This window comes from Eschrichtius robustus, chromosome 20 (genome assembly GCF_028021215.1).
Source record: "Eschrichtius robustus isolate mEscRob2 chromosome 20, mEscRob2.pri, whole genome shotgun sequence".
Classification (NCBI taxonomy): Eukaryota; Metazoa; Chordata; class Mammalia; order Artiodactyla; family Eschrichtiidae; genus Eschrichtius; species Eschrichtius robustus.
In genome coordinates this window covers 43,951,981-43,966,898 of record NC_090843.1, presented here as the reverse complement: position 1 = coordinate 43,966,898, position 14,918 = coordinate 43,951,981, and the positions used below count along the sequence as shown (strand labels likewise).

Sequence of the window (14,918 nt, the reverse complement as noted above, 5' to 3'; positions counted from 1 at the left end):
GATTTGAATTATTCTTTCCTTGGATTCTGAGCATATTTGAATTGGCCAGTATTTCTGATGAGAGGTATGGTGACCTTTAAATAAGGAAAGGAGAGGACAAAGAGCTTCCTCTTGTTTAGCAAAAGTCAGACCTGCTTAACAGCGGCAAAAACAATTTATCCTCTTGTCTGAAAACCTTTTGCTCTTAATTAGGTCTTTTCCCAAAGTATTTCACAACAAACAAAAGAGGCAGAAATTAATGTTTTCTCCTTCTTGTCTCCTCCTTCCTGTTTTTGGGAGCAAAAGAGTTTATATTGTCCTACTTATTTATCTTATGTATCACAAAAGAGTAGATGGTTTCTATAAATTTTTTTGTCTATTTCAGTTTTATTGATCTTTTAGTTGACCCGAGTCGACTAAAGCTTCTTTTATGTTGAACATTTTGAGGTGTATATCTAATGCGTCTAAAAAGCAGAAATGTTAGGCATTGTTTTATGTGGAGCTAATCAAGAAGGAAGATAATTATGTAAGAATCTTCTTTTACTGGCTCACTGAAAGGGTGAACTATTGACCTCCAAAGGCTAGTCATATGGTAGGTTAAAAGCATAAAAATGCTCATTTTTACTTCTGGAATTTTCTTCCAAGTGACTGGCGCCCATCCTTTCAGTTTTTTGTTTGTTTGTTTGTTTTTTATTTTATTTATTTATTTTTGGCTGCGTTGGGTCTTCGTTGCTGCGTGCGGGCTTTCTCTAGTTGTGTCGACGGGCGTCTCATTGCAGTGGCTTCTCTTGTTGTGGAGCACGGGCTCCAGGCGTGCAGGCTTCAGTAGTTGTGGTTCATGGGCTCAGTAGCTGTGGCTTGCGGGCCCTAGAGCGCAGGCTCAGTAGTTGTAGCGCCCGGGCCTAGCTGCTCTGCAGCATGTGGGATCTTCCCGGACCAGGGCTCGAACCCGTGTCCCCTTCATTGGCAGGTGGATTCTTAACCACTGCACCACCAGGGAAGCCCCATCCTTTCAGTTTTGATGTAGGTATTTTCTTGACCTAGGGGGCTAACAGGAGGTTTTCAGTTAGCCACTAGGACTCTTATTATTTGTAGAGCAAGGTCTCCACATTTTATCTTTTTTTACAGTTATCTTAGTTAATCTTGGCCCTTTGCTCTTCCCCATACATTTTATTTTTTTCTACTTTTAAATATATTTTTTAAAATTTTTATTGGAGTATAGTTGATTTACAATGTTGTGTTAGTTTCTGCTGTACAGCAAAGTGAATCAGTTATACATATATCCACTCTTTTTTAGATTCTTTTCTCACGTAGGTCATTACAGAGTATTGAGTAGAGTTCCCTGTGCTATAGAGTAGGTCCTTCTTATACGTTTTAGAATCAGCTTGTCAAATTCTACAAAAGTCCTTTTGGGATTTTGGATGGAATTACATTGACATTATAGGTTATTTTTGGAAGAATTAACATCTTCATAATGTTGACTCCTCCTATCTTTGATTATAGTTTATTTCCCCATTTATTTAGATAGTCTTTGGAATCTAATTGTATAATCTTGTCCATAAAAGATTTGCACACCTTTTGTTAAATTTCTCAGTACCTGATATTTGGTTCACTGTCGTAAATGGAATTGTTTAAAATTTTACATTCTCTATTTCTTGCTATTATATAGAGATGCAGCTGACTTTTATATATTGGGTTTGTATTTAACAACCTTGCTAAGTGTTCCTGTTCTGATAATTTATCTAATTTCTTTTTGGTTTCCCATGTAGAAATAAAATTATCTTCAAGTAATGATAGTTTTATTTTCTCCGTTCCAATTCACACATATCATTTATTTTTATTATCTTACTGTGTTGAGAAGGATCCCTTGTATAGAATTGGAAGAGAAGTGGTGATAGAAGGCATACTTTTATCAGGTTTATAAGGGAGTTACCTTTTCAAATTTCTAGTTTGCTAAGAAGTTTTTTTTTTTAAATCATGAATGGATTTTGAATGTTATCAAATGCTTTTCTGCATCTGTTGAGATGAACATGTAGATTTTCTTCTTTAATCTGTTGATGTGATACTACTAGCTTGCAAATAATACTTCTTGCTTTTTCTGCCTCCTGCTCCCCAGGTGATTTGTGGAGCTATGATTTCTTCAGTGGTGAGTTTGTGGTGTCACCTGAACCAGACACAAGTGTCCATACTCTTGATCCTCAGAAGCACAAGTATATTATCTTGGGGAGTGATGGACTTTGGAATATGATTCCACCTCAAGATGCCATCTCAATGTGCCAGGACCAAGAGGAGAAAAAATACTTGACGGTGAGAAGGAACTCAATTCGATATTATTATCTACACATTGTTCTGGTACTTTTGTCAGGGGTCTTGAATATGAACTAAGGATGTTCACCTTGAGCAGATTTTTGCATTTGCCCTGGCTGTAGAAGAAAGTAAAATATAGATTTCTGCAGCTTATTAGGGGAACAAGATAGGAAATAGATGAATGAAACTAGATAACAAAACATACAACCACTGACTTCATTATGAGCAGCCCTTGACTTCCTGGCCTATGGAACCCTCACCAATCCTTCTTTTTATAAATTGAGATATAATTCACATTCCATAAAATTTACCTTTTTAAAGTATTCAGGTCAGTGGTTCTTAGGATATTCTCAAAGTTACGTAACTCTCAACATTAATTCCAGAACATTTCATCACTGCCCCCAACAAACCCCATAACCATTAGCAGTCATTCACTATCACCCTTGTTCCCTGGCAACCACTAATTTTTTTTTGTCTCTATGTATTTGCCTGTTTTGCATATTTCATATAAATGAGATCATACAATATGTGGCCTTTTGTGTCTGACTTCTTTCACTTAAGCATAATGTCTTCAAGGTTCATTCATGTTGCTTGTATCAGTACTTTATTCCTCTTTATGGCTGAATAATTTTCCATTGATGGATATATAACATTTTATTTATCCATCCATTCATCAGTCAATGGGTACTTGAGTTGTTTCCACTTTTTGGCTATTTTGAATGACGCTGCTCTTAACATTCATGTACAAGTTTTTGTGTGGACATGTTTTCAGATCTCTCAGGTATCTACGTAGGAGTGGAACTCCTGGGTCATGTGGTAACTCTATGTCACCTATATTGTTTTAGTCAATTGCAAACCTAGAAACAACCATCAATGAGAAAATTCTTTTCTTTCCTTCCTGGCTTGCTTAAAAATTGATCTTCATTCTGAGCAATGACAAAGTAAGGAGATTTGGGAAAGTGCAGTGTTATTGAAGGCAAGGAAAGAGAGTGTTTTGGAGTAGTAGCCAGCAATGTCAAATTCTACAAAGAAGTAGAGGCAGATGGATGAAAACAGGGTATTGGGTTTTACATTTAGGACCTTTTATTATTAGTGACCTTCAAGGATGAAGAGTTTCGGTTGAAATGATGAGGGCATTAGCTAGCAGATTGGAGTAATGATGAAACAGTACTTTGTGAGCCTAGGAAATAGATGTAGAGAGTGTTCAGGAAGGGAATGTGCCATTGTTAGCTTGAAAAGATAGTGAGGGTCTTGAAAGCAGTTTTATAGTCTTACAAGAAAGATTGACAGAACAAGAGAAATAAGGGATATTGATGGAATGAAGGTCCAGAGCACATCGAAGTAACTGGAATCAATGGCTCCTTGGAAAAGATGATCTTTTTCTAAGATGGGAGGAATGGTAAAGCTATATTTTGGGACGATAAGGAGGCAACATGAAAGAACTTGTATTAAATTGTCTCCATTCATTCCCTCAACTAACATGTTAGGCACTAGGTACAAAGGAAGCAAAGATAAATAGAATATGGTCCTTGCTCAGCATTTACCATATTATTACCAATAGGATATATAGATAGCTATCAGTACCATTTGATTGTGAGTTGTTTAAAGATAAGAGTCATGTATCTATTCAATTTTACAAACTTGGGGCTAGCATGATGCATTTGGTCAGTGATGTCAGATGTAAAAGAAAGATTAAATAAAATAAAGACTATTTTGTCTATTGGATTTTGTTTGTTTGTTTGTTTGTTTGTTTGTTTGCCACACCGGCTTGCAGGATCTTAGCTTCCCTACCAGGGATCGAACCTGGGCCCTCGGCTGTGAAAGAGCGGAGTCCTAACTACTGGACTGCCAGGGAATTCCCATGTCTGTTGGATTTATAATCCTTTAATGATGAAAGAGAAAGAGAGAAACATTTCAGTGGCATGATGAGGCCAAAAGCCAGTTTTATTGGGTTGGGAGAACCTATTCATAAACACCTAAGTGTTTTAGAATGAGTATTGAAGGAAGCATTCATCTAACAATATTTAGAACAAGTGTTGAGAACTGAGAGGGAGAAGATAGGAAACTTGTGAGGACTGCATAAGGAAGTTTCATGGATGAGAGTGGTATTTGAGCAGGTCTCATAGGTGGAGTTGAATTTACCAGGTAAAGAGATGAAGGGAGGAGAGTGAAGCTTTCCAGGCAAAGGAATAGAATGTGTAAAGTCAGAGAGAAGAGACAAGTACAGCACATTCAGGTTTCACAAGTAACTTGATGTGATTGGAAGACAGGAGGCAAAAAGGTTTTGAATGGTCTGTTATGAAGTTAAGTCTTAATAGTCAGGTAGTGGAGAGTATTGAAAAGCTGCATTTTAGATACGCATTTTAGAAAGCATACTCATGGCAGGGTGGAATAGAGGGCAGATGATAATGGATGTGAGAATTCTATTTATTAGGAGGTGTAGGAAAAACATCTCGCCCCTTACTAAATTAAACTGATGCAAAGTTTGCAATGAAAGAGAATGGGTGTCAGCAGTGAGTGAGTGGTGAAGAATCCCTGAGAGAAGGTGAATTTTGATGAATGGAATCATATTTATAAGGTCTGTCTCTGCCTCTGTTCACACGTTGATTCCTATTGACAGTATCTGATTTGATTTTAGTTTTATTAATTAATTAATTAATTAATGGCTCCCTTGGGTCTTTGTTGCCGCGCGCGGGCTTTCTCTAGTTGCAGTGAGTGGGGGCTACTCTTCGTTGTGGTCCACGGGCTTCTCATTGCGGTGGCTTCTCTTGTTGCAGAGCACGGGCTCTAGGCATGAGGGCTTCAGTAGTTGTGGCATGTGGGCTCAGTAGTTGCGTCTCGTGGGCTGTAGAGCGCAAGCTCAGTAGTTGTTGGCGCATGGGCTTAGTTGCTCCATGGCATGTGGGGTCTTCCCGGACCAGGGCTCAAACCCATGTCCCCTGCATTGACAGGCGGATTCTTAACCACTGCACCACCAGGGAAGTCCTGATTTTAATTTTTAAAAAAAATATTTATTTATTTATTTATTTATTTGGCTGCACCCGATCTTAGTTGTGGCACTCAGGATCTTTAGTTGCAGCTTGTGGGATCTAGTTCCCTGACCAGGGATAAAACCCCGGCTCCCTGCATTGGGAGTGCAGAGTCTTAACCACTGGACCGCCAGGGAAGTCCCTGATTTGATTTTTATTAATGGATCTATTAGGCTTCCTTTTTGGAAGCTGCTGTTATGTTCCAAATGACAATTTTTGCAAGTTTGATCTAAAGCAGCAATGGATTAAAGAAAAAAAAAAACATACAAGCAAAAAAGAAATATGGGACTTCCCTGGTGGCGCAGTGGTTAAGAGTCCGTCTGTCAATGCAGGGGACACGGGTTCGAGCCCTGGTCCCGGAAGATCCCACATGCCATGGAGCAACTAAGCCCATGCACCACAACTACTGAGCCTGAGCTCTAGAGCCCGCAAGCCACAACTACTGAGCCCATGTGCCACAACTACTGAAGCCCACGCACCTATAACCCGTGCTCCACAACAAAAGAAGCCACCACAATGAGCAGCCCACACACCGCAATGAAGAGTAGCCCCCGCTCGCTGCAACTAGAGAAAGCCCACACACAGCAATGAAGACCCAACACAGCCATAAATAAATAAGTAAATAGAAATGTAGACGTTAAAAAAAATACATAAGTGGGCTTCCCTGGTGGCACAGTGGTTGAGAGTCTGCCTGCTAATGCAGGGGACACGGGTTCGAGCCCAGGTCTGGGAAGATCCCACATGCCGAGGGGCAACTGGGCCCGTGTGCCACAACTACTGAGCCTGCGCGTCTGGAGCCTGTGCTCCGCAACAAGAGAGGCCGCAGCAGTGAGAGGCCCGCGCACCGCGATGAAGAGTGGCCCCCGCTTGCCGCAATTAGAGAAAGCCCTCGCACAGAAACGAAGACCCACCACAGCCAAAAATAAATAAATAAAAAATAAATTAAAAAAAAAATACATAAGTGGTAGAACTGACAGAACTTGGGTTTTAAGGAGGGAGAATATTATGACACCCAAATTTCTTAGTGGTGGCTGGAAGCTGTTATCAAGAAGAAACACATTATTTTGGGGGGAGGGAGGGATAATTCATATAGGTGTGTTGAATAGGACGTGCCTTTGGTTCATCTAGATAGATATTTTCAGTAGGCAGTTACTGAAAGGCAATGCCTGGAAATGCTAATTTCAGTGTTAATGGGAGTTAAAGCTGTGACAATTTATGACATCACCTCGTGAGACAGTAGGGTGGAAGAAAAGGACACAGTATTAAGGGGGGCCCAAGTCAACAGAATCCGTGAGCTGAGGGAAAATGCAAGTAAGGTAGTAGAAATGGCTTATGTAGATTTCTTTTTTTATGGAGCTTTGCTGGGAGGGAAACAGGCACACTGAAAAAGTGAAAAGTAAAGGAGTCCTTCAGTGAGTTCTCAGTGAGCTAGTATTTGGAGAGTGGTGCAACATGTACACTGGGGAACGTAATAGATTCATGAATTACAGATTAATGCTGCCTTTCATCAATTATGAAGTGCATATTTTTTCATATTAGAAAGGGGGGAAAAAAGCAATGTTTAAAAACATCTTTACAAAGTGGTACTTTTCTTGCGAATGAAAGGATGGCTTATTATTAAGATTTTAAAGCAGCTGAGAGGAGTTTTTTGCAGTTTGCCATCATTAATGTGTTGGAATACTGTAATATGACCAAGATCAGGCAATCCCAAATAAAAATGATTCCCTGTTTCCCAAGGAAAGAATGAAAAAAGCCCAGTTCTTTATCCGGTTTCAATATATAAACTTGAGGCATATAGCTGACAGTTAAATGACATATATGTTATATATTTTTTAATAAAGTGCTTATAGTACGGTAGTACATTATATATACATTATAGTACATTAATATTTTGTACTTATAATACATTAATATATGTATTTTAAAAATTAGGGTATAGTTGTTTTACAATGTTGTGTTAGTTTCTGCTGTACAATGAAGTGAGTCAGCTATATGTATACATATATCCCCTCCCTCTTGGACCTTCCCCCCACCCCACAATCCTATCCATCTAGGTCACTACAGAGCACCGAGCTGAGCTCCCTGTGACATTAATATATTTTATTACATTACATAAAGTAACATATTAATTAAAATTTTTTTCCCCTTATAGTTCATGACACATTTCTTTTTCAAACATTTCCACTCATTTTCATTATTCAGTTATTTCTAGAGGTATTTTTTAAGATAAGTAGTTCTTTTCTGGAGCACATCATTTTCTTTTCTGTTCTTTGAAACTTAGCAGTTATTAAATCCATGTATGATGCTGTAAGTTTTATTCCAAGCCACATTTATTTGTATAACACAAGTTCATTTAATTTTTTGTTTGTTTGTTTTTTACTCTTTCTGTTTGTATGTATTTGATCTCTATACTATAACCACTTATTGTATTGCTTTTTTCTTCATAGGAGTGACATTAGCCATTTATATATCTATAAATGGCTATGTGTATATGTATCTATGTATGTATATATATGTCAATATATACATATATCTATGTATGTATATATATGTCAATATGTATACATATATTTAATGACCATTTTTATTTCCTTGTCTCTGAATTTTGTTCATATCCTTTGACAGTTTTTATGTTGGGATTGTCTTTGATTTGCAGAAGCTCTTATTTTAGGAGGAAATTGGCCCTTTGCAATGAGTTTTTTTTGCCATGTGTGATTATTTCATTTGTGAATTGTTTATCTATAATAACTTGATGTTTACTTCCCCTTTTTAGATAACTTCTGTATAACTTTTCCTAAGTAAGTTTACAATGAAGACCAAGTTTCTTGCTACCAAAAAGATAAAAATACAGGTGAAATTTAACCACAGGATAAGACCTTGTCTTAGTATTTTTTTAAATTTAGAGCAATACTGTTTTAGCATAGTTATGGGTTTGTGGATAAAGTTTGAAATTTTAATTATTTATGTAGGCCATGTTGAACACGTGAGTTTTCATTTGCTACAGGTGTCGTGGCAACAAGGTCTGAGTTGTTATCTTCCTTCTTATTCTTTTAAATACAGGGTGAGCATGGACAGTCTTGTGCCAAAATGCTTGTGAATCGAGCTCTAGGCCGCTGGAGGCAGCGTATGCTTCGAGCAGATAATACTAGTGCCATAGTAATCTGCATCTCTCCAGGAGTGGGCACTCAGGGAGATTTCACCAATGAAGACGAGCTCTATCTGAACCTGACTGATAGCCCTTCCTATAATAGTCAAGAAACCTGCGTGATGACTCCTTCTCCGTGTTCTACACCACCAGTCAAGGTACACAGTTCTCTAGTATTTAAGTTGTAATAGAATTTCTCTGGTTAGTATTGCCTGAAAACAGTTTTCAGATTCTTTATATAGTAGAATTTTGGATTTGAGCTACAGTCAAGAAAGTGATAGATCTTTGTCATGTAACTTACTGTCAGTAGGCCATCTGCACATAGGTACTATACTGAATGCCAGCTGTATGTAGAGCACCTAATAGAAAAGTGATTAGATATGCCCCCTGAAGAATATTAACCATATTAATATTTGGAACTTACTGATTCCCTTCTGATAGTATGAAAGTTTTTAAGCATTTTTTGTGATGCACTTCCATATGTGGTATTTCATTTGAACCTCATAACCCTGAAAGCTAAATAGTGCAGATGTTATTCCATCTTATAGATAATATGACTGAGATATTGAGCAGTTTGAATAAGATCATACAGAATCAAGACTGAACTGGACCTTAGGATATCAGACTTTAGAACTGGTTATCTAGTAACATGGATAAGAAACATCATTCCTATTTCTTATCCATATTAATATTGAATGAATTTAAGATGTGCTGTGAAATAAACAAGTTTAAATGCTACTGTATTTCCCTTTTTCTGATTTCGTCCCAATTTTTTCCTGCTAATAATTAGTAATATCGATAACTTTTGATATACCTGGTCTTCTGAGAATGTGCTTTCAGAAGAATGACCATTAAAATGGGAAACACAGTGGAATTTTATGTTGTGTATTCAGGCAGTTTTTTAAGATGTTCAAAGCTACACAGTACAAAGAATTTATTTAATTTTGGGTATTGTGATCCTATATGGAGTACGTGGAAGTTTACTATTACCGCTTTCCTATCTTTTACTTCACTATATATATGGCAACTTAATTTTCCTTACATGGACTCTTCATTTAGAAATTGACAAATTAATATTTTATGCTTATTTTCTTAAAAGAATTTCTTGTCAAAGCTTTCTTTGCTTTGAAAACTCTTGAATAATAATGCAGATTGAAATCTTTTAAAGTCTCTTCATTCTCTTTTGAGTGTTATGAAGGAGCTTATGTTCATTTGAGAATTCGCTGGTTTCTGTATTTGAATGTATTCATTACTTTCGTGTTTCCTAATGTGTTTGTATTTGAATAACTGAACTTTAGGCAGTACAGAGAAGGAGGCCTTAAGGTGGAGGTAAGGATGAGGGGATAGAAGATACTGTGATAGGAATAAATAATCTTAATATTGATCTCAAAACTTATTGCCGTCTGTGGATTGGCATTAGTAAAATTGTACATAAATTGCACCTAGAAATAATTTTTAAAACATATTTCAAAATTCTGAAAAATAATGATCTAACAATTTTACTAAAGTAAAGCTTAGGAGATTTATGTATACACTGACTTATATGTAGGCGTGGTTGTTTGTTAACCATCTGGCCCCACCTAAATATGAAAGAATATTTAGAGCCATTCAGGACAATCAGTATTGTTGGCTCTGCCCTAACAAGTAAATAAAGACAAATCTCTGCCCCAAAGATTGTGTTTTGTTTTGTTTATCTTAACCGTGGCTACTCACAAGTATCTCTGATGTATTTCATTGTTACAATAATCCTATGTTTAGTAACATCTAGATATAAATGACATTTTGGTTGATTTTGAATGGTTTTTAAGACCTACCCACATTTAGACTAGGCACTTGAGACTAGGTTATCTATCTATAGACATGTGAACTTCTGTTTGAATCGTAAGCTAAATCGGTAGTCAAATCTTTGTTTTCGGACAGATATAGTAGAAATACTTCTGTTTGTGATATATTACTATGGCACAGATTTCTTTATCCTTTCTTTAGGGCAAAACTAAATTTAGCTGTTTTTTAAATAAGCCAAGAGCTATAGGAAGGAGGAATGAGGAAAAGAGTTCTTCCAGAGGATTAACACTTAGTTTCAGTTGTGTTCTAGGCACAATTTGTAATTAGTTGTTTACTGTTGGATTGTAAAATATATGGAGCTCTCAAGAAAGCCGATTTCTGAAGTAGTGAAACTTTTAAAGTGTGAGTTTTTAGGACGTAACCTGTCAATATCACAAGTGTTTTATGAGCAGGTAAGAAGGCTTAGCAATACAGTAGTAATTAATCTGGGATGAGTCTAAGAAGTCTAGGCAGTTGCCTGAGCTAACAGATGCAATGTATTCCCACAGAATGCCAATAAAAAGAGAAGGAAAAGCTCAAGGAGAAAGTGGGGGAAGAAAAGCCGTGCACCTGTGGTATCAGAATAATAATTTGTGAATTTAAAAAGACACAGCACAACAGAAATTACAATAAATTGCGTTAACTCTGACATCATCCCATTGTTTTTCTTTTGTAAAGGAATTCCATCTAATGTCTAGCATTGTTGCATAAACTAGAGCAATATGTTCTATTTCTGTAAGTGGCTTGATTAGTACCTTTCTTCTTGTGCCTAAATTAGTGATGTGCTTGTTTGGTAGTAGGAAGCCTTCTGTCTACAGAATTTATCTGCTGCCTGGTCTTGTTGCAAATCCTTTTTCTATATTAAACCAAGATGAACTTTTAGTCAAAAATTACTAATGACTAGATATAGTTTTCTGTGGTCAGTCAGAACATGCTTGTGATCAGGGTAGTAGGCATTGGAATCAACCTAATGTAGAGGGGATAAATTCACAGACAAGTTGTTGTTGATATTATTGAAAGCCAGATGTAAATATTCTAGAACAGAGACTGTCCTGTTATCCGTTCTCAACACTGGTATTTTGAAATAAGGTTGCTGCCCAACATCTAGTCAGTGTTAAAACAGATAAGAATTGGGCTTTCAGTAAACCATGTAGTGTAAAATAAATAAATGAGCCAATGACCCCAGAAAGGAAGAATATATTGTTCGTTTAAAAAAAAAAAAGGTAGCAGCATTCTATTTGGGGCAGTACCAAATTAGGAACTTTAGGGTTTCTCATCTCTAGCCTCCATTGGACCTAAAGTTAATTTTTTTTTTTCAGTAAAGCATGTTCATGTTACATGGTTAAATTGAAATGCTTTTGATTGCTTCAATTTCCCTTTTTCTTTTTAATTCTAGAAACGTTGAAGGGAACATTAGTTTTATAAATATGCTTTTTTATAGAGCACTTTCTCGAAAGGCGTTTATTCCTAGGGGATTTTATATCAGAGGGCGACCAGATAATATGTCTTTGTTTACCATTCTACAAAATGGTTTACTTGGGCTCTTCAGAATATATTACTATTTTAATAAATTTGATTTGATTGAGAGAGGAAATGATTGCGGGAAATGTTACACACTTGGGCAAGAGATAGTATTTATGCTTAAAATTTATACTTGAGGGCTTCCCTGGTGGCGCAGTGGTTGAGAATCTGCCTGCCAATGCAGGGGACACGGGTTCGAGCCCTGGTCTGGGAGGATCCCACATGCCACGGAGCAACTGGGCCCATGAGCCACAACTACTGAGCGTGCGCGTCTGGAGCCTGTGCTCCGCAACAAGAGAGGCCGCGACGGTGAGGGGCCCGCGCACCGCGATGAAGAGTGGCCCCCGCTTGCCGCAACTAGAGAAAGCCCTCGCACAGAAACGAAGACCCAACACAGCCAAAAATAAATAAATAAACAAATGTGGGGTTTAAAAAAAAAAAAAACAGAAAGAATGAAATTTATAAAAAAAAAATTATACTTGAGAAAGTATTAAAACAATGATTTTCTAAAATATTATACTGGAAGATTTGTATTTGATAGGAAGAATGTTCTTATCTGTCTGGAGATGGGAGGATATTCTGAATACATATAGATCTGAGGCACTACACCTAAAGGAGTGGTGCATAGCTGAACCTCCTGTGAAGCTTTTTAAAAAACAATACCTGAAAGTTTCCATATGATTTTCACTTATATCTTTTTTTTTAAATAAATTTATTTTATTTATTTACTTTTGGCTGTGTTGGGTCTTCGTTGCTGTGCACAGGCTTTCTCTAGTTGTGGCGAGCAGGGGCTACTCTTTGTTGTGGTGCGCGGGCTTCTGATTTGTGGTGGCTTCTCTTGTTGCAGAGCACGGGCTCTAGGCGTGCAGGCTTCAGTAGTTGTGGCGCGTGGGCTCAGTGGTTGTGGCTTGCGGGCTCTAGAGCACAGGCTCAGTAGTTGTGGCTCATGGGCTTAGTTGCTCCGTGGCAACTAAGATGTGGGATCTTCCCGGACCAGGGCTCGAACCTGTGTCCCCTTCATTGGCAGGCGGATTCTTAACCACTGTGCCACCAGGGAAGCCCTCACTTATATCTTTGAAAGTTGCCCCAGCCATACTCAGTACATTCCCATATGTCCTGTTTTCTCAAATAACGGAACAGTATCTAGTGTTTGGGAGATGGGTGCAAAGCAACAATCTGAATTTCCATTATGACAGAGTTGCTTTAATGTTGCACTTCACATTTTCCACACTACTGAATATTCAGAAATTAAAATATAGAAAGTAGGAAATAAACCCCCCAAATAAACAAATTTGTCACTTATTCTAATGAAATCTTTTCATTTCCCCAATGGTTAAGCTGAATTCTAGGATAAATTAGTTCTTACTTGGTTTACCTTCTTGTTTTTCAGTCACTGGAGGAGGACCCATGGCCAAGGCTGAACTCTAAGGACCACATACCTGCCCTTGTTCGTAGTAATGCCTTCTCAGAGAATTATTTAGAAGTCCCAGCTGAGATAGCTCGAGGGAATGTCCAGGCTGCAGTCATATCCTCAAAAGATCCAGAGCCACTTGAAGAAAATTGCACTAAAGCCCTGACTTTAAGGATACATGATTCTTTGAATAATAGCCTGTCAGTTGGCCTTGTGCCTACCAATTCAACAAACACCATCGTGGACCAAAAAAATTTAAAGATGTCGATCCCAGGTCAAATGAAAGCTCAAGAAGTTGAAAGAACCCCTCCAACAAACTTCAAAAGGACATTAGAAGAATCCAACTCTGGCCCTCTTGTGAAGAAGCATAGACGAAATGGTTTAAGTCGAAGTAGCGGTGCTCAGCCTGCAAGCCTCCCCACAAACTCACAGCGAAAGAACTCTGTTAAACTTACCATGCGACGCAGACTTAGGGGCCAGAAGAAAATTGGAAATCCTTTACTTCACCAGCACAGAAAAACTGTTTGTGTTTGCTGAAATATATCTGGAATTTTTTTTTTTCCAAACTTCTAAGAGGGCTTTTTGAATTTGGTGCCGAAGTTGAACTTTTTTTAAGGGGACAAAATAAAAATAGTATACAGTTTGACTTTTTGGAATTCAACCGTTTTAACCTGGCCTTGTACTTGCTTGTATTATAAATGTGAATTTTGTAGATGTTAGGGTTATAAGTTGCTATAAAATGTGTGTAAATTTGTATCCTTCACACAAACTCAGTCTCTTACTCTGATACACAGTAAATGTAACAACAGGGCTAAAGGTTTAAAAAAAAAAAATCAAAAGAATCTATTAGATTTTAGAAATACATTTAAACTTTTAAAAATGCTTATTAAGAAATTTGTATGTCACTTGTGATGAAGACTACACAACTTTTTAAAGTAAATTATGAAGCAAACTGGAAAAGTGATGTATTTTCATAGTGACCTGTGTTCCACTTAATGTTTCTTAGAGACAACTAGTGTTTTAAAAATTATTCTTTATTTCTGATTTCATAATTCAGAACTAAATTTTTCATAGAAGCAGAAGTGTTGAGCCATGCAAAAGTAGCTGGGTTTTAGTCTCCTTGTCCTAATTAAAATACTATGCAGTATCTATTTCATTCAGTAGCATTTTTTCTAAACATTAATCATCAGATTTTCTCACCAAATCTTTGAAGTAGAAGGAGGTAGGTTTGCCTAAAAAGATGTCCTTCTCAATCATCCCAGACATTCAGTGGCATTAGTAGGTCTTAAAAGTAGTTATATCCTCTTCTAGTGTTTGCATAAAATATGTGAAGTTTTTCTTGCTATGTCAATAACGGATGGTGCTGCTAATTCCCAACATTTCTTAAATTATTTTATATATCCGATGGTTTTCATTGATTATATGGACATGTTTGTTCATCTAATAAAATCAGTGAACTGTTACTGATGTTGCTGGATTTTTGTTATTGGTTTGTTTTAATGGTATATATTAACTTTTTGTTAGGCCATGATCAAGCTTTAGAGTAACAACTTAAAATACATGTAATGTTCATCTTTGCACTCTTGACTTTTTAATTTTAACTTAGAGTACATCAAGTCAGGCTAAATATACAATAATAAGTATATGGTTAGATCAGTTATGGCTTATAAGAGTTTGATGAAATATTACATAGCAATTAAAA

The 14,918-nt window shown here is 37.1% G+C and overlaps 1 protein-coding gene across 1 annotated transcript in view; it reads left to right on the top strand.

Annotated features, from left to right (window-relative positions):
* The window catches only part of PPM1D (protein phosphatase, Mg2+/Mn2+ dependent 1D), a 52,905-nt gene extending 38,290 nt beyond the window's left edge, over window positions 1-14,615 (top strand). Inside the window, exons 4-6 of the mRNA XM_068530509.1 lie at window positions 2,096-2,286; window positions 8,376-8,618; window positions 13,196-14,615. Of these exons, the coding sequence (XP_068386610.1) occupies window positions 2,096-2,286; window positions 8,376-8,618; window positions 13,196-13,753 (992 nt within the window). The 3' untranslated portion in view covers window positions 13,754-14,615. The remainder of the gene's footprint in view (window positions 1-2,095; window positions 2,287-8,375; window positions 8,619-13,195) is intronic.
* The last annotated feature ends 303 nt before the right edge of the window (window positions 14,616-14,918 follow it).